Below are 20,727 nucleotides of genomic sequence, written 5' to 3'. Positions count from 1 at the left end.
AACTGTTAGTGTGAGCTTCACATTTGATCACAGAGATGGATGCTGGAAGGAGGATGGCATCTAGCAATGCAGACACAAGTTTATGGTGTGAGATGGGCTTGCCAGAAGATGTAAGAAATCCTCTATGTCGCCAGAGGGCCCCAAAATCGTGCACCACTCCAAACGCATAACGCGAGTCTGTGTAAATATTCACAGTTTTACCTGAAGCCAGTTTACAGGCTTCAGTAAGAGCTACAAGTTCTGCAGCTTGTGCTGAAAAATGTGATGGCAGTTTGCCACTGAGCAAAATGTCGTGTGGTGTCACTACTGCAAAACCCACTTGAGCAGCACCTGTGTCCACGTTGCGAGACGCCAAACCATCCACAAACAGCTCCATGTCTGCATTTGGTATGGGCTGCGTAGAAAGATCTGGTCTGGGTGTACAAACTTCATCAAGAATCTGAAGACAGTCATGTGCTTCTCCATCTGCTGCAGTTGGGAGAAGAGTTGCTGGATTAAGTACACTGCATCTTTTAACAGTAATGTTAGGCATATCAAGCAAAGTAGTGTGATATCTTAACCAGCGCTGTGCAGAGAGATGAGAGGTCTTCTGTGTGTGCAGAATATGAGCAACAGCATGAGGAACCATGAGTGTCAAATCTCCATAACCCACAATGTCACGTGATGCAACCACAGCCTTCTCTGCTGCAGCTACAGCACGCAGACAGAGAGGGAGACATGTGTGCTGCTGTTAAGCAGGTGTCCTCACAAGGCACAATGAACAGCATACTCAGCACATTAGGTCACTTCAGGTCAAGTTGTATGTACTTCACACAGAATTGAATATACGAGTTTATGAGAATATACGAGTGTATGATAAGAGAATATATGGCTATATGATAAATTGGCATTACATATATCAAGTGTAACAATCAGTCATATATTTTCAGTCTCCTCAGCTCAACATCCAGTGAACAGCAGATGTGTGGTGCCTTCTGTTAATGAACTAGATACAACTATGACACGTGCTCACAATCAAATGAGAGCAAAACACAAACTACTTGTGTTCATTGGCTCATATTGTTTAACACCAGCCTAATTCCAACCTGCTACATCCTTGGTATCATCTAATCCCACTTAGCCAGATGTTTGACTGACTGTAATATTCTCAACATGATGAAACTACTCATAAAGTCAATCTAACATTTGATTGTGTGCTCAACGGCTACTGACATTTACCAGCAACTATTAAGGTGGAATGTTTTCTTGCATGTTACTCAATGCATGCACTGACGTTTTGAACGAATCAATACACCTTAAATGTCGATATGACAAATATGAGCATTGGATTTATTGGCTCTCTCAGACTTTAGTAATGATTGTATAATAAATATACAGTAATGAACATAATGTATGTAACTTTCAACTGGATCATGCAAACTGCAGATGTTGTGTGTTTTCACTTGGGAAACACCTTTGGTAAACAGGCAAACCTGAGTGATGATGTGTCCTTTTCCCAAAGCTCATTACAGCTCCACTGAATCATCTGCAGATGAACTGTGTTTGATTTAAAAGCAGAGAAGAAAACTCAGACAGCACAAGTACAAAGCAGGAGAATGGATGATTTCTTCATTTATCTTTTTTCAGTTACCTTGTAAATGTGGAGATACTGAAGCCTCCGTAATGTTTCAAAGATTCAAGATTCAAAGGGTTTATTGTCATTTGCACAGTAAGGAAACAGGTTTCCCTGTACAATGAAATTCTTACTTTGCTCTTCACCCAGAATGCCATACAAAACGTTGTAAGTAAAATAAAATAGATAATAGTATTTACAAAATATTAACAAGAGCATAAGTGAAAAAAAGTTACATAAAATATAAACTGTACTGATATATACAAATCAGCTGTTGTGCAAATTCAGCTGAGAGTGAAGTGAAGACTGTGCAAAAGAACTGTTATGTGAACAGTGCGGTATGTGTGCAGTTATTAAGGTGCAGAACAGTAATAAATAATAACAGTCAGTATGTGCAAAAGTTGCAGCCTGTTGTTACAGACTCCTGTCAGCTGTTGAGGAGTCTGATGGCAGACGGGAAGAAAGAGTTTTTAAGTCTGGTGGTCCTGCACTTCACACTCCTGTACCTCCGGCCTGAAGAGAGGAGAGTGAACAGACCTTGTTGTGGGTGGGTGGGGTCCTTGATGATGGAGGCAGCTCTCCTGTGGACTCTGCGCTGGTAGATGCTCTGCAGAGAGGGCAGAGGAGTCCTGGTGATCTTAGACGCAGTCTTCACCACTCTCTGCAGGCGTTTGCGGTCCATGGCAGTGGAGCTGCCGTACCACACAGTGATGCAGCTGGTCAAGATGGACTCAGCAACGCAGCTGTAGAAGTTCCTGAGGATCTTTGGTGACATGCCAAACTTCCTCAGCCTCCTCAGGAAGTACAGCCGCTGCTGAGCTTTCTTCACCAGCTGTGTGGTGTTGAGTGTCCAGGTGAGGTCGTGGCTGAGGTGGACCCCCAAGTATTTAAAGCTGCTCACCCTCTCCACTTCCAGACCCTGGATAAGTAGTGGCTGATGAGGGCTCCTCTCCTTCCTCATGTCCACTATCATCTCCTTGGTCTTGTCTGTGTTGAGGGTGAGGTTGTTGTCCTCACACCATGTCACCAGAGTGGCCACCTCCCTCCTGTAGGCTGCCTCGTTCCCGCCAGTGATGCGTCCTATCACGGCGGTGTCGTCCGCAAACTTCAGGATGATGTTGTCCTTGTGAGAGGCCACACAGTCGTGGGTGAACAGGGTGTAGAGGATGGGACTGAGGACACAGCCCTGTGGCGTGCCGATGTTCAGCCGATGCATCGGTGCATCCCTAATTTCTACCAGCAGTCAGCAGACAAACACTCATGAGAGCACCTTTACACCTCACTCTGACAAAAGAGACACAGCCCAGTTCAGCCTCTGCACAGCTCTGAAGGACAAACACTGCTGTGACTGTATTTAAGAGGCAACATACTGTGATTCACATTAACAACTGACAATCATATCACTAATAAAACATTCAATTCAATACCTAATTAAAAAGCCAACAGGAGAACGCTGTTTCTTTTACAGGTTGTTGGTATAAGATTTGAAGGAGAACAATGATTGAGACCTTAAGTGAGATTAGTTTCTTTGTGAGCTCATTATCAAGTCTGTCGAGGGCACAGGATGAAGCGGGATGAACGGTTTGTAGTTTTAGGTAAGAAGTTTTTGGCCACAATCCCAGTTGTCATTTAAAGCACAGACTCATCACTCTGCCTCCACAAAGGCTCTAATCTAGTCACACACTGCTTCACAGTCAAAGAGAGAGAAACAAATAAGTAAAACAATAAGAAGAGCAGATAAAATACAAGAGAGGAGCAGATATAGAACACAAATGTAAACAGAAAATACTACGTTACCTAAAAACCTGTCTGAACAGATGGATTTGTATCTGCTTTGTGAAAGAGTCCACAGAGTCCACACACCTCAGACTTACTGGGAGATTATTCCAAAGTTTAGAGGCTGCAAACTGGAAAGCACAATCTTCCTGAGTCTTAAAACATGTCTGAGGTACATTTAGAAAGTCCTGACCTAAGAGATCAGCTCATGGTGTGGGGCTGCAGAAGGTCCATGGTATACTGTGGAGCCTGGACATGTAACAGTCACTTCTGCACAATGAACTTCAGTGATGGTTTTCAGTGATTATACAGGGACAGTGATACACCTGGATGTGTTTCATCCAAAATAAAAATACTACCTTCTTCAACTAATACTGTATGTCAGCTTTCAGGGAGTCTGAAGACACCAACCACCAACAGTGTGAGCTGCACACTGAATGTGATATTTCAGTGTTAGAGATAGAAATAGGATTTTCCATTGTGTTGGTTGTAGTCACATCAAGTCATGATATGAATGGTCACTAACACTCAAACTGTGCTGGAACAGTGAAAAAAGTGTTTTTCCACTTTACTGCACAGCAAATGAAGTTGTTGATCTGAGTGTGGCGAGCGAGGGAGATGAGATAGATGATAATGGGGTTGTAGCAGATAGCGGATGGTGTCGATCACTACAACACCCAACTAAGAGCAACCTACGAAGCCAGACAACACCACTTTGGGAATTTCGCCCAAGGAAATAGTTTCAGTCAACTGTACCAACTCCAAGGCACCCGGGTTCGTTTTACAACGGGCAGAGACGTAGTTCCAGAGCAATAATCAATATACTTTATTTCAAAATAACTTCAGTATGTCTTTAAACATTAGAAAACACCATTCACACACAGAGTATTAAAATACTATAAAACATCATTCACACACAGGGGACGTGAGGGGAAAGGGGGGAGACCCTATCAGGGCTGAGGCTTACCAGGGGGCCAGCTCGAGGAGAGGGGTGAGGGATCCCAAATAATATACAAAAATTATCACCCCAGCCACACGTGACAGCCACACACACCCACGCACACGTAGTGAAAGGAACCCAGGACCAGAGGAGGCACATGACACAGGAAAGAGGGGGAAACCACCACCCAGCAACACGACCACCACCACCTTCGGCTTTCAGCCACTGAACAGGGGACAAGGAAATAAAATTAGTGGAAAACACAGGAAAATAAATAACCAATATACAAATACTAACAAAAGAAAACAATAAATCAATGCTTACAAATTAATCAAAGCACTAAGAATATCAGTAACTAAACAAAACATAAAATTCTTGTCACAAGCAAAAGAAACAGTCAAGGAACAAAAAAAAAAAAAAAAAAAAAAAAAAAAAAAAAAAAAATCCAACTGAATATCAGGGCTAATTGAATCACAGAACGTCAAAAAATAAGCAAGAAAAGAAAGAAAAAGAAAATAAAACAAACCAGCACAGGACCTAGTTAAACAGGATATTTAATAAATCAAATAACCTAACCTAATAGAAATAAAGCTATAAAAAAAAAACAAAATAATCAGAACAATAACCCAAAACCCATTCTAACTAAATGCAACAAAGGAAATGGGGACATTAAATAAAGAGCAACCCCACCGTGCATTCATTCAATTTTTAAAAGTCCAGGCCCAAGGCAAACGAAACTGCCCATTCAATACTCGCGTAGGTAGGGGGTGATTGCGTTGTTCACCTGCGCAGCCCGACGGCAGCAACACCGGAGCGACCGAGCGACCGGCAGAACCGCAGCGGAGAACCGCGGCAGAAACACCCCGGTAAGGTAGAACAAGGCAAAGCAGCAGTATTTCTTCTCCGTGCAGGACAAAGCAGCTGGCAAATAATTCTCGATCAGGCTACGTGTGATCACCTGAGGGAGAGAGAAGCTGAGCGTGTCCACTCAGCAACAGTGGAGGCTAGCAGCAACCTGAGGCTAATTTACAGACTGACTTGTCAATAATTGTGCAGAAATATCTGAGTGCTTCTTTCTTCCTAAATCATGAGCAAGTCCTGTCCAGTCCAACTGTTTCTGCTCCTGTTTGACTTCTGAACTTGTCTCTGGCTGTGTGTCCACTTACTGCAGCCTGTGACATCAGACTGTAGAATGTTGATACATCAAAGGCATCAAAGGACAAACTCTCTCTCTCTCTCTCACGCACACACACACACACACATTGTTGTCTTAATATAGTTATGAGGACACATCATAACTGAAAGCCTAACACTAACCAAAACTAACCCATAATGCTTTGAACCAAAAAATGGAAACCTAAGTTGACAATATGAAAATAAATAAACTGAACATGTACTGAAACCTTTGGGCTGAAGTTCTTGTGTGATTAGACATCGTGCAATTTAACAAACACATCCCACTGAACTGAAACACTGACATCAACTAACTGAAAACCTTCCAAGTGATCTGGACCTTCCTTGTCAAGTTTTAAGTTTAAGTTTTAATCCTGTATTAATCCCTTCTCTGCATTTTACCCACACAAAGTGAACGAAAGACACACACAAGCATGCACATGCACTAGAGACACTGTGGCAGGGGGCTATCCTAGAAGGAACCCGGGGATCGAAGAGATCGGTGGCTCAGGGGCACAACTGCCATGGTCACATAGGTGGGGGGGGGGGGCATTTCCTTCATGACCACCCATATCCATTGTGCGTATCAATTGTGCTTGGTTGAGGAATTGAACCAGCGACCCTCCGATCTCCGGGCGGTCCAAAGTCCAAAGCCGCACACTTAACATGCCGCCGCCCCCAAAACGAACGCCCAAACAGGGACTTGAACCCTGGACCCTCAGATTAAAAGTCTGATGCTTTACCGACTGAGCTATCCAGGCTCAATGATTAGGCAATAAATGTGCTTCTTTCTTCCTAAATCATGAGCAAGTCCTGTCCAGTCCAACTGTTTCTGCTCCTGTTTGACTTCTGAACTTGTCTCTGGCTGTGTGTCCACTTACTGCAGCCTCTGACATCAGACTGTAGAATGTTGATACATCAAAGGCATCAAAGGACAAACACACACACACACACACACACACACTCTTGTCTTACTATAGTTGTGAGGACACATGTTGCCTAACCTTAACCATCATAACTGAAAGCCTAACATTAACCAAAACATAACCCATACTAATGATATTCAATCTTCTCAAAAATACCAAATGAATTACAACAATAAACACTCAGGACCAAAGTACTAAAATTTGGAGTCAGGCAAAAAAGTGTGAAAGAGTTACATTTCTGGAGTTTATTTTATAACTCTGACTACAGTTTGTGTTAAGGTGTACACCCAGGCCGAGTTGAATTTTGGACTTTATTCCCTGGTGTTCAGGATCTGGTTTTAACTCTGTCCCTGGAGTTCACGACGCATTTTATCGCGGCATGAGCAGCACAAGGAACGTCGTCACAAGGCTGGTAAGAGCATGATTTTTATCAGAAAGTACTTTAAATGTGTGATATTTTGTCATTGTTCTCACTTTAACTACTTACATAGTACCGCTAATGACTGCGAACTTGATGTTGAACGTAACCCCATTGCTTTTACTCCATTATTTAGAGCAAGTAGCTCCCGCAGCATTAGTTAGCTAACTGTCCTTAGCTGCCATTGTGGAGCTGTTAGCTTTCACTCAAACGTTAATGTCGGCCATACTGTCTGTGGCGTGTGATGTGTCTGTATGACGGTAATGACAAACTGTTTGATAAGCTTCACATATTAATGACGACGCGCATCTTGAAGGTAATTAATACTGTTTTGGAAATAACCATCCAACAATGCAACCGCATGTCGGTGTTTTAAGAGTATAATTTCCGGCTCAACGGCGCAGACGCAGCTGAAAAGTTAGTTTGGGCTAGCATGCTAACAGTTGAGCTTATAAACTGTAGCCTTGCTGTTTTGAACAGTGGTGAGAAACGAGTATTTTAACAGTGTGTAGTTGGGATAAACTTTAACTTGAACATGTTATTAGCAAACAAGTTGATCAAAGTACAACATGGAGGGAAGAAGAAGTACATTAAACTGAAAGAGGCTTGTTTCTCAGATTTTCTCAGTGCAGGTCAGTCAGATGTTTAGTATTAAATGAATAAAGATGTAAACATGTTGTAACGTGGAGTTGTTATGGTATAGTCCAGCAGAAGTTTCTTATCCCAGAGACTACAACACTGAAAGTCACAGATCAACAGGGAGCAGAGGTGGATGAGGATGTTTCAAAGATCTGTGTTTTTTCATCTACAGTGATGATGGTAGGACATTTAAAAATTCCTATTTTGCTGCACTTATATTTTTAGAGATTTGTATCTTGACACAGACAAAAATATGTGATTGTGAGAAGTGGATGATAAGAATTCCAAAGTACAGTATTTAATCAGTTCATATTAAGCTGTATGTGTTGTCTGCATTTCAGACCTCCCATCTACTGAAGCACCTATGAACCTGGCTGATCGTTCAGACCTGACAGAATATGTGACCCTCACTACTTGTGGTAAGCAGAGTTATAGGTAATGGTAATGTTTTGTCTTGAGACAGGTGATATCCAGCCAGGTATGTGATATAGTTTTAATGTGCTGGACTTTAGATTTTATTTGCCTTATACTTGTGTGTGTGTGTGTGATCTTCAGATCTAAGTGTCCTGCAGCAAGGGTGTGAAGGCTCCTCCTCTCCAAGTCTGACAGATACACTGTCAGTCTCAAGCACTTTAAGCAGAGACACAAGTGATTCTGGATGCCAGCCTTTGATGGACAGTGTGCTTGCAAAAAATGTAATTGTTTTCCAACTTGTATACAACTAGATTTTAATCATTATTTATTAGACAATATTCCTAATTCCTTGAGACAGCTTTTTTCTTTCAGGAACTCTTCTATGATATTCAAAGCAACAAAGGCCCTAACCCTTTCTTGAGTGGCACATGAAGACAAATCCAAAAGCACCTCTTCATCCCAGAGTAGAGTGGAGCTAAAAGGAGGTCCCACATCATCCAGAACATATGATGATCAGCCAATCAGAGATGAATGCATGGAAGCCATATCTCTTCTTGACCACACAGCTGATCCTGACTTAGTGTTACAGAAGATGAGAGAAACCTTCTACTACCATCAGCAGATTCTTCTTGACCCACAGTGGTCAGCTGATGTATTCCACACGTTTCTTGGATGTCAAGGGACTGGTTAGTATTAAATATATTTTTTAAAGTAAAAAATGTTGTTTTTCTCTTTTTATTTAGATTTTCCAAGACTTCTCACTGATGTTTGGAGCAGAAGTTGCTTCAAGGTTACTTGAAAAATGGAACAGCAGTTTTAAAGATAAAGTTATCAAGGAGGCAGGAACCTGAAAGAGACGTCTCTCTTAAAACAACAACTGAAAGCTGCTCTGAATGAAGGATCTGACACTGCTGATGAAGCAGGTACAGTTATCATCAGAATAGTAATGCAGTTATGTGAGTCGTCCAACAGTCGTCAGTTTATTGTGTTTTTATTGATTTATTTTACAAAAGCATCTCTGAGTCTAAATAGGCCACTTAAGTCTGCAGTTAAGATTCAGTGTGAGGGCTGAACATTGCTTTGCTCTGCAGCACAGATTTATAATGACTGGGCCATTAATAGTTGTTATATGTGTATATGTTTAAGATCATAGTAAAACCATTAGAACAATGCACAGAGCAATATCATAAACACACTACTTAATATATATATTGAGTGTAAAAGTACTTTTCACTCTGTCCCCAGAGTGGGACAGCAACATGGCTTCTCTTCTGGTGCTGCTTCATCTTCTCACTCCACAACCAGCTGGAAGAAAGCGTCCCACAAAGATCAGCGTCGGAGAGACAACGGATCATCTGGTAAAATTTCAGAAGGTTTGTCAAAACTTCCAAATACTGTAGATGTTGCTGAGTTTTATAAACACATTTTTGTAAACATATTTCTCTTGTTTCAGTCGTCCCAAAGCCTTGAGGATCATCTCCTGACCACTGAAGGAACCCATCAGCCATATCTTCTTTCTACAGAAACTTCAAAGACCCAGATTTTCACCTTTTATATTGTCTTGGACAAAAAGCTTCTGTCATGTCAGTCATGTACATCCTTTGGTGCTTTTGATGAGCTGTTCAAGTCACATTTTGTTTTCAGTGTGAAGTATGATGACGCTCTCTCCAGCCTGTACACATTTTTGCAGACAGCTCTGTACAATATTGATACAGGTACGACTGAATAAAGAGGAGGAGGAATTTATCAAGCAGGTTATCAAGCAGCTATCACTGGGAATGCCTGTCCTTAAAAACAGTTGAGTCTGGTCCAGTTAAAATGTGTTCAGTTGAAACACTGGATTTTTCTGAAGATATAACAGCATCTCTTCACCTTGATTGTGAAGCCATCGTCTGTGTCACACAGTGGGTGAAATGCTGTGGAGCTGAGTATCGTGTTGGACTCTTTGTGTGCACTGGTACTGATGAACATGCCACTGTTGCTTTCCAAGTGAGTGACACTACACAGAGTGAACTGATTCTAGAAAGAGAGAGATTAAGATATTTCAAATGGTTTGATGCTCAGATGTCATATGGTTGTGATTCATAATGTTATGTTGTATCAGACAGTTGTATAATCTGATTTCTAATCTGAATTAGTTCTCTTACTGTTTTATACTTGAACTGTAAAGTGAGTAGTCGTCTACCTCAAATCAAATCAAAGAACTTTATTTGTCTCCTGGGGGGCAATTCAAGGCACATGAACAGTTTACACAGTCCACACAATAATAGCATGGGGGGGGGGGTGGTAGGGAGTTGAGGAGCAGAACAGCTCTGCAAATGAAGGTTGTTCTTCTCCTCTGAGTCCTGCATGTGCTGTCCTCAGTGTCTGCTGCTCACACACTGTTCAGTGATCTAAGTGGAAGACCAATGACTTTAGAGCAGAGCTTGTCTGTGCTCTGCAGATGGTTCCTGTTCTGAAGAGAGATGGAGTGCAACCAGCAGGTTATAGAGAATGTCATGACACTCTCTATGAAGGAGCGACAGAATGTCCTCAGAATGGTGCTGTTGACCCACGGCTTCCCGTGGATTGTGCTGACAGATGTTGTAACCAGCTCCCTCTGCTTTCTAGAGAAGGTCACCACCATCTGCTTTGTCTTCTCCACATTCAGCTCTGCGCTGGAGTGCTGGGCCCAGGTGGTGAGAGCAGCCAGAGAGCAGGGACAGGAGAACTGGGTCATCAGCGTATTTAACCAGATGACACTGGGTGGGTGGACCTGCAGTCATCAGTGTATAGAATGAAAAGCAGAGGAGAGAGGACACAGCCCTGAGGGGAACCGGTGGAGGTGAAGATGAGGTCTGAGAGGTTGTTACTGACCAGCACTCTCTGTGATCTGTTGGTCAGGAAGTTTATGACCCAATGGATTAGTTGCTCCAGCAGGTGGAAACGATGGTGTAGTTTCTCTGCAAGGATGTGTGGCTGCAGGGTGTTGAATGCAGAGGAGAAATCTGGAACAGCAGCTGCAGCACACCTCCCAGCTGCTCTGCACAGTGCCGTAAGACATGTCCACTGATATTGTCAGGACCAGGTGTTGTGGTTGTTTTGGTCCTCTTCAGAGCTCTTACCACCTCCACTGTGCTGAAGGATAATTCCACTTCAGCATTAGTGAGGGAGGAGATAAAGGTTTCTGTTTTGGAGGTGTTGTCTGTTTCAAATCTGGAAAATAAGGAGTTGAGGTCGTTGGGAGGGGGTCTTCCACCTGGGGTGTGTGTGTGGGGTGTCTTCCTGTGAGTGGTGTGTATTTACAGCAGCCATGTTCTTAATCCCCTGCCAAGCTGAGCGTAGATTTCCTTCAGTGAATTTTGCCTCCACCTTAGTCTTATACTCTGTCTTGGCTTTTCTGATGGCAGCTTTCACCTCTCTGTTCACCAGTGAAGAAGATTCTTTTTGTTGAGGATTTCCTTGAGCTCTTTGGTTATCCAGGGTTTGTTGTTGGGGAAGATGGTGACCTGTTTGGAGGGAATGATATTGTCCACACAGAAAGAAATGTATGATGACACAGCATCCACTTGCTCGCTGATGTCACTGGTGGATGCCAGGATGTTGTCCCAGGCTGTGGTTTCAAAGCATCCCTGCAGAGTGGCAATGCTGTCATTAGTCCATTGCTTGATGTTTTTGACAGTCCTCTCTATTCTCCTTATGACCAGGATGTAGGCTGGTGCCAACAGGATGGTGTGGTGGTCTGTGGAGCCCAGAGGAGGAAGAGCAATAGACTTATATGCATTGGGGATAGATCCATAACATTTATCCAGTGTTTTCTTTAGTTGGATCGTGCAGGTGATGTACTGCTGAAATCCTTTCAGGGATTTGTCAACTGTGCAGTGAATGAAGTCACCCAGTATGAATTTAGGAGAGTCTGGTGACATGAGTTCTAGTCTGTTTACAGTGTCCTTTATGTGTTCAGCAGCTGCAGTTGCATTTGCTCTGGGATGAATGTAAACCAGGATGAAGAAGAGCTGGGGGAACTCCCTTGGAAGATAGAAGGGGCGAAGAGAGACGGTCAGAAGCTCAATGTCTGCATTGCACAGCTCCTCTCTGACGACGACCGTGGAGCACCAGCGTGTGTTTACGTAGAAACACACACCTCCGCCATGTAGCTTCCCGGTGCGTTCTGTGTCCCGGTCGAGTCGGATCCGGGGGCAAAGCCGTCGATGTGCAGCGTGTCATCACTGTCATTATTGCCAAGCCAAGTTTCTGTGAAAGCGAGCACTGATGCAGTTCTATATCCGTGCATGTAGTTAACATTGGGCTGCAGCTCGTCCACCTTGTTGCTCAAAGAGCGCACATTCACCAGGATGACAGACGTGAGCGCACGATATCTGCATTTCTCCCTCTTCAGTCTAGCTCTAATTCCGCCCTTTTTCTTCCTCCTCCTGGTTTCCTTCTTTTTCGTGTTGTTTGTGGAGTCAAAGTCCCGTCGGATTTCCTCAGGGAATGTGTCTTTGTCAGTGGGCTCGATAGAGGCAGTGAGAGCCGCAGTAGAAAGTCTCTGGAGTAAGTGACTCGTTGTCCGGCTGGGAGATTGTGATGGCTGTGGTTTGCCATTATCGTGTCCGCTGATAACCACAAAAATACAAAAGCAGAGTCCATAATAATCCACAGCTGTCCATGTTGCGATCCTTGGTTTGCTCAGAGCTCGTTGTAATCCGTGGGTACGGTGAGCAGGGATCCAGCAGCGTAACCAGGCAACGTGTAAACAAGGGAGAAAAATGGTCACTACTCACTTTGTAGTTAGCGGGATAAAACAAAGGTATTAGCCAACGTCCAACGAAAAAAGAGAAGAAACGATTGGCGATGATATTAAGCAGTCTGTAGGACTAAGCTTATAAGAATCTATATACAAAGTGCAAATATTACAAAAACTGCCTCACGATCTACAGGTCGACCGCACGAGCAGCGACCAAAAAAAAAAAAAAAAGTTACACAATGCACTACAGAGAAATGTGTCAGTTTTTTATACATTTGCAGACATTTTATTATGCAGTAATGTGTTGTTTACAATGTTTTGTGCAACTTCACAAATGTTTTTCATTGGCATTATTTGCTGCCTGTGTGCTGTTAAATTTTACAGTTTTAAGACAGCAGTTATTTCAAAGTGTCATGTATTGAATTTTTCAATGTATTTTTCACAAATAAAAGCAAAAAAAAAAAAATCAACAGGTTGGTGTTTGGTGGTCATTTTCCCATAAAACTGAATAATGTAATAATGAATACATTTTAATTCTGAAAACTGTAAATGAAACACATTTTGAGTGTGAGGTGTCAACACTGGAGAAGAGTTTATATTGAAATTAACTAAATTTTAGAGTTACACTCAGTGAGGGATGAGTATTTTAACACCAGGAGGAGTTCAAGTTAACTCTGTTTCAGAGTTAAAAATTCAGCTCCAGGAACAGAGTTATTTTAACTCACTCAGAGTTTATTCCAGAGGCTAAAATTAGCTGTGTGTGCAGTATTTCCAGCTTTACACATGAACTTGTACAAACATAAACACTTCTGTAGTGATGAAGAAAAGTGTCCATGTAACATTTAGGGCTTGACCATGGTTCCTGGCCCCTAAACAGAGGAGGAGCAGAGAAAATGTGGGCCAATAGGAGCTGTTTTAGAGTACTGAGTAAAGCTGATCATTTTGAATGTGATTTCCAGAAATGTCATCTCTATATTGTTTCCAAACCTCTTTGCACTCACCCCACCAGGGATGGCAGCTGAGATGTTCAGATAAACAGAAGTGAACCATAAAGCACGTGCTGGGTTAAACATCATCACTGGCTGACAGATGAAGTCCAGGGTAAGAAAGCTGAGAGCAGAAGAGGAACTAATTCAGAAAGTGTGATATCATAGAGAGCAGTGGTGGAGGAAGTACTGAAGCTTAGTACTAAAGTAAAAGCACAAATATAAAAGTATTTTTTAAAGTAAAAGTACTCACGCAATGGGTTGTCTCAGTGTTGGGGCTGTGCCATATATATATTTTTAAATTACTTTATTGATCCCTCCTGGGGAAATTACTCTCTGCATTTTACCAAGGGGGGAGTTGTAGGTTTCAGCAGTGAGGATCACTTCCTCGTTCAAAAAGCTGCAGTTCCTCGGCTGCCGCTGGGGGCTGGCTCCAGAAGTGAGCAGTTCTCTATTGACCCCCATGTTAAAATAACCAACTTTACAGCCTAAAAAAACATATTTACAGCCTGGTACATTTTTTGTTTTTGGTCTCTATTCGTCTCTATTACTGTTTATGTCATTCTAATAACATGTTATACTATAATGCTGTTTGTAGTATAATTGAATTATTATATCTGAAGAAAGGCTCCATTGTTTTTTCCAGTTTAAATGTTCTGCCTGCTTCAGATTGTGAATTTGTTCCTGTACAAGTTCCAGTCATGTTCTCACATGAATGAAATGGCAAATCACAAAATTCACCAGCCTCAGCCAATCAGAAAATTGGATTAAATGTTATCTGCAGTACCAGAGTGTGTTCAATAGGGGGGACACACACAACTCTGTGTTTACTAATGTGGACATCTTCTGAAATATATACAGATCGTTCATTGGGACTAAAGAAGAAGAAGACATATGGTGAATATTAATATATGTCTTGTGTACTTTGTACAGCAAACACATAATGATGCCTCAACTTACTGCATAACTCTGAACCTGCAAGATCTGCTCCATTATACCACATGATGGAGCTGATTAATCTGATTTATCACTTTGGGTTCAGCATCTGTGAATGAAGAAGAAAAGATCAAATAAAGTCCAGGTGGAGGGTGGAGGAGGTGGAGGAGTCTCAGTGTGTCTGCAGAGACTGTGTAGAAGGACAGAGCAACAGCAGAGCAGTCCAGATACACTGATGATTCTCTTTCAGATCCAGAGGAACACACAGGGATGATGGTGGACTTGACAGTGGAGCTGTTCTCAGAGCAGTTCAGACTGCAGCACTGAGAGTCTTCTCCACTTCTTCTGGTTCCTCTGTCAGTCACTGCTGGATGAAGCTCTCCTCTCCACTCTACCTCCCAGTAACATGGACCAATCAGAGCCTCTCTACACACAAGCTGCTGCTGCTTCAACCTCTCTGGATCATCAGGACACAGCTCGTCCTCTGTCAACACACTCACTGTCCTCTTCACTCTCTCCTTTAGAAAGATCACGGCCTCCATCTGTTGAGAGAAGAAGACAGACAACAGAGGTGATAAATCAGTGTTTACAGAGACTCACTTCATCAGCTGTCAGTCACTGATGCAGCACATCCAGTATAAAGAGCAGCAGGGACTTCAGTCCTGTTCAGAGCAGAAGTGGAGCAGCTGTGTAGTGTAGCAGCTTCCTCTCAGCTCTCATGTTAACGTATTGGAGTGAAGACACTGAGCTGGAAGCTCACACACCTGCAGAGACTTTTAGCATCAAGTCTGTTTCCTCTGAACATTTCACTCAAGTCCACAGTGGAAATAAACTGCTGAGTCATGAAGCTTCATTACTGCACAAACAGTTTAGTGATGGATTCACTGCTGTTACATGTCAACTCATGTTCCATTTAAAGAAAGAGTCTCTGTGTGTTGATGAACATCTGATCTGCTTCTGAAATATCAGCTGACAAATAAACATGGAGGCTGTCACTGAAAGTATCTGACAGATGGACAGATATACAGATGTGATCACTGGACTTCAGCAGAGGTTCTGCTCTGTATCAGACCACATGCTGACAAAATGTCATGATGCTTCTCTGAAATCAGAGCCAGTGATTTGCAGGCTGCAGTCAGACTGATCTCAGAGCTGTGACAAAGATCAAACTCATCAATTCTTTAGTGTTGAAATGAGACAACAAACAGTCTCAGATTAGATGTGATGGAAGGACAGTTGGACCAATGAGGACAACTGCCTCTACACATCCTATGAGGCTGTCAGCTGTGATCCAGCTTTATTTCCTGTTGACATGAACACAACAACAACAACAACAGATCACAATTAGCTTGTGGCTGCTGTGATTGGCTGACTGTCCTCTGCGTCTGTTTTTCTGTCCCATCCTGAGGCCTGTCCCCGTTCTCCTCTCACAGCTTCAATGAGGAAAGCAGCCACTGAGAAGGTTGGAGGTTTACAGGAGACCCTGGATCTTTGCTTTGATACGAACTGTGTTTAGGACAATACAACTGAAAGCAGCATGGACTGACTCCAACCCTCTACTGACCTCAGAGTCTCCAGTCCACAGTCTGGACTCTTCACAAGATCAGACAGATCCTTCACTCCTGAATCCTGCAGGTTGTTTTCACTCAGGTCCAGGTGTCTCAGATGGGAGGGGTTGGACTTCAGAGCTGAGACCAGAGAAGCACAGCTGATCTCTGACAACCAGCAGGAATTCAACCTGAATAAAGAATAAAAGATGTGAGTTTAGGAGACAAAGTTCCTGCTTGAAAGCGTTGAGTGTTTCATCATCTGTTCAGAGCTGAAGAAGGTTGAGAATGTACAAGTTTGGAAAATGGAAACTCCAAACACCTGAACCAACAGGATGCAGCTTAAAAACAGTCAGATACTAAAAGTCAAACACAGCTCTCATTAATATTAATGACAACATGCTGCTGCTTCAATAAAGACATAGTGACTTCAGCTCTTAAACTCTTCCAGCTCCACCAGTGGCTCCATCTATACAAACTCATGTTGTTGACATTTGTTTCAGATTCTACTAAAGATCCTAAAGTTTTGACAGAGAACAAACATGTCAGGCTGAAGTTTGGAGGAAAGGCAACAAATGATTGAGACAAAATGGAAAAGATTTTCACTTCATGTAACGGTGACGACATTTAACAAACATGCTGAGTTTGCTCTGAATATCTGAGTCACTTGGACTTTAGTCTCATCACTTTCTAGTCGTGTTGGAAGAAGAAAATACTGAATATATATTTGTTGATGTGAGTGTGGAAAAAACTTGGATGTGATTTAAAGAGTGAAGCTTTTTTCTTGTTAAATGAAGCTTTGAAATCTGTAGCTCAACATTGCTCTGCCACAGTCAGTGGACTAAACCAAAGAAGAAGATCCTCAGTGTGGATCAGTATAATATCAGTGTGATGTCTGCACTTTACTGTCAGCACAACTTTCACATCATATTCATCTCAGCACACAAGTAAACAATGGAGTCTGACCTCAGAGTCTCCAGTCCACAGTCTGGACTCTGCAGAAAACCACACAGATCCTGCACACCTGAATCCTGCAGGTTGTTTCCTGTCAAGTCCAGGTGTCTCAGATGGGAGGGGTTGGACTTCAGAGCTGAGGCCAGAGAAGCACAGCTGATCTTTGACAAACTGCAGGAACTCAACCTGAATAAAGAATAAAAGATGTGAGTTTAGGAGACAAAGTTCCTGCTTGAAAGCGTTGAGTGTTTCATCATCTGTTCAGAGCTGAAGAAGGTTGAGAATGTACAAGTTCGGAAAATGGAAACTCCAAACACCTGGCCCCACCTTCCTGGTGGCTGTCAGCTTAGGGGGGGTCTGTGTCCCACAGTTTGTGTCGATGTGACAAAGACACAGTGGGACGTTGACACCCAGTGGGCTCAGTGATTGGTCGGCTGTGTGGAGCTGAGAAAGGAGCCAGGGTTTGAACTTCTCTCTCTGCTCTGTTTTCATTGGTTCCACAAATATTTGTGTCCCTGTTCAGCTCAGCAGCTGAGTGTAGCTCTATGAATGTCTTCAGGAGACACTGTGTGAAAATGTCCTCTCCGTATTTAAACCATGGTGACATGTCCTCTCTGTGACAGCAGGCTTTTCACTGTGCCTGTGAGTGAGGCCATTGGGAGCAGCTATGAACACTTGTACCTTCAGACCTGCTCACACGTGTTGTACAGATCAGTTCTTGTCAAACATCCTGATCTCAATGAGACTTTGTGAATAACACAAGCTCAACTCAGTCAAACTGCTGACACTGTCAATGTGGACTGTAAGAGTCAGAATCCAAATCATTTTCAAAGCTTTAAAAATCACTTTGAAAATCAGAGTCAGTACTTTCACAACTTCCTTTCAACCATTTCACACTTTGAATGTTAGAAATTCTGAAGGAGATTTGACCTAATAAATACTGAATAAAGCACAACTTTCACATCATATTCATCTCAGCACACAAGTAAACTATGGAGTCTGACCTCAGAGTCTCCAGTCCACAGTCTGGACTCTGCAGAAAACCACACAGATCCTTCACTCCTGAATCCTGCAGGTTGTTTCCCCACAGGTCCAGGTGTCTCAGATGGGAGGGGTTGGACTTCAGAGCTGAGGCCAGAGAAGCACAGCTGATCTTTGACAAACTGCAGGAACTCAACCTGAATAAAGAATAAAAGATGTGAGTTTAGGAGACAAAGTTCCTGCTTGAAAGCGTTGAGTGTTTCATCATCTGTTCAGAGCTGAAGAAGGTTGAGAATGTACAAGTTTGGAAAATGGAAACTCCAAACACCTGAACCAACAGGATGCAGCTTAAAAACAGTCAGATACTAAAAGTCAAACACAGCTCTCATTAATATTAATGACAACATGCTGCTGCTTCAATAAAGACATAGTGACTTCAGCTCTTAAACTCTTCCAGCTCCACCAGTGGCTCCATCTATACAAACTCATGTTGTTGACATTTGTTTCAGATTCTACTAAAGATCCTAAAGTTTTGACAGAGAACAAACATGTCAGGCTGAAGTTTGGAGGAAAGTCAACAAATGATTGAGACAAAATGGAAAAGATTTTCACTTCATGTAACGGTGACGACATTTAACAAACATGCTGAGTTTGCTCTGAATATCTGAGTCACTTTGACTTTAGTCTCATCACTTTCTAGTCGTGTTGGAAGAAGAAAATACTGAATATATATTTGTTGATGTGAGTGTGGAAAAAACTTGGATGTGATTTAAAGAGTGAAGCTTTTTTCTTGTTAAATGAAGCTTTGAAATCTGTAGCTCAACATTGCTCTGCCACAGTCAGTGGACTAAACCACAGAAGAAGAAAACAGACTTTACCATGAAGATCCTCAGTGTGGATCAGTATAATATCAGTGTGATGTCTGCACTTTACTGTCAGCACAACTTTCACATCATATTCATCTCAGCACACAAGTAAACAATGGAGTCTGACCTCAGAGTCTCCAGTCCACAGTCTGGACTCTGCAGAAAACCACACAGATCCTTCACTCCTGAATCCTGCAGGTTCCAGTTTCCACTCAGGTCCAGGTCTCTCAGATGGGAGGGGTTGGACTTCAGAGCTGAGGCCAGAGAAGCACAGCTGATCTCTGACAAACTGCAGGAACTCAAACTGAATAAAGAATAAAAGATGTGAGTTTAGGAGACAAAGTTCCTGCTTGAAAGCGTTGAGTGTTTCATCATCTGTTCAGAGCTGAAGAAGGTTGAGAATGTACAAGTTTGGAAAATGGAAACTCCAAACACCTGAACCAACAGGATGCAGCTTAAAAACATCATCATCATCATCATTATCTGCCGCTTATCCGGGGCCGGGTCGCGGGGGCAGCAGTCTAAGCAGGGACGCCCAGACTTCCCTCTCCCTAGCCACTTCCTCCAGCTCTTCCGGGGGAACCCCGAGGCGTTCCCAGGCCAGCCGAGAGACATAGTCCCTCCAGCGTGTCCTAGGTCTTCCCCGGGGCCTCCTCCCGGCGAGACATGCCCGGAACACCTCCCTAGGGAGGCGTCCAGGGGGCATCCTGAATAAATGCCCGAGCCACCTCAACTGGCCCCTCTCGATGTGGAGGAGCAGCGGCCGCACTCCAAGCTCCTCCCGGATGACCGAGCTCCTCACCCTATCTCTAAGGGAGCGCCCAGCCACCCTGCGGAGGAAACTCATCTCGGCCGCTTGTATCCGAGATCTTGTCCTTTCGGTCATGACCCAAAGCTCATGTCCATAGGTGAGAGTAGGAACGTAGATCGACCGGTAAATCGAGAGCTTCGCCTTTCGGCTCAGCTCCTTCTTCACCACGACGGACCGGTACATCGACCGCATTACTGCGGAAGCTGCACCGATCCGCCTGTCAATCTCACGCTCCGTCCTTCCCCCACTCGTGAACAAGACCCCAAGATACTTAAACTCCTCCACTTGAGGAAGGAACTCTCCCCCAACCCGGAGAGGGCAAGCCACCCTTTTCCGGTCGAGAACCATGGCCTCGGACTTGGAGGTGCTGATTCTCATCCCAGCTGCTTCACACTCGGCTGCAAACCTCCCCAGTACGTGCTGAAGGTCTTGGTTTGACGGAGCCAACAGGACAACATCATCCGCAAAAAGCAGGGATGAAATCCTGTGATCCCCAAACCGGACTCCCTCCGGCCCCTGGCTGCACCTAGAAATCCTGTCCATAAAAATTATGAACAGAACCGGTGATAAAGGGCAGCCCTGCCGGAGTCCAACATGCACTGGAAACAGGTCTGACTTACTGCCGGCAATGCGAACCAAGCTCCTGCTCCGGTCGTACAGAGACCTGACAGCCCTTAGCAGAGGGCCCCGGACTCCATACTCCCAGAGCACCCTCCACAGGACCCCACGAGGCACACGGTCGAATGCTTTCTCCAGATCCACAAAACACATGTGGACTGGTTGGGCGAACTCCCATGAACCCTCGAGCACCCTATAGAGAGTATAGAGCTGGTCCAGTGTTCCACGACCAGGACGAAAACCGCATTGTTCCTCCTGGATCCGAGGTTCGACTATTGGTCGAATCCTCCTCTCCAGCACCCTGGCATAGACTTTCCCAGGGAGGCTGAGAAGTGTGATCCCCCTATAGTTGGAACACACTCTCCGGTCCCCCTTCTTGAAAAGAGGGACCACCACCCCTGTCT

At 43.6% G+C, this 20,727-nt stretch overlaps 1 protein-coding gene and 1 non-coding gene across 2 annotated transcripts in view; both read right to left on the bottom strand.

Moving 5' to 3' along the window:
* Positions 1–6,189: 6,189 nt before the first annotated feature.
* On the bottom strand, positions 6,190–6,262 carry trnak-uuu. Its single transcript has one exon. It is a non-coding gene; the product is annotated as a tRNA-Lys (tRNA).
* Positions 6,263–12,003: 5,741 nt separating this feature from the next.
* The window catches only part of LOC121195762 (NACHT, LRR and PYD domains-containing protein 14-like), an 87,184-nt gene continuing 78,460 nt past the window's right edge, over positions 12,004–20,727 (bottom strand). The window contains exons 9-11 of the mRNA XM_041059420.1: positions 19,022–19,198; positions 16,167–16,284; positions 12,004–12,426 (exon numbers count right to left, since the gene is read on the bottom strand). Of these exons, the coding sequence (XP_040915354.1) occupies positions 12,004–12,426; positions 16,167–16,284; positions 19,022–19,198 (718 nt within the window). The remainder of the gene's footprint in view (positions 12,427–16,166; positions 16,285–19,021; positions 19,199–20,727) is intronic.

This window comes from Toxotes jaculatrix, chromosome 16 (assembly GCF_017976425.1).
Source record: "Toxotes jaculatrix isolate fToxJac2 chromosome 16, fToxJac2.pri, whole genome shotgun sequence".
Taxonomy (NCBI): Eukaryota; Metazoa; Chordata; class Actinopteri; family Toxotidae; genus Toxotes; species Toxotes jaculatrix.
This window is presented reverse-complemented; position numbering and strand designations above follow the sequence as displayed.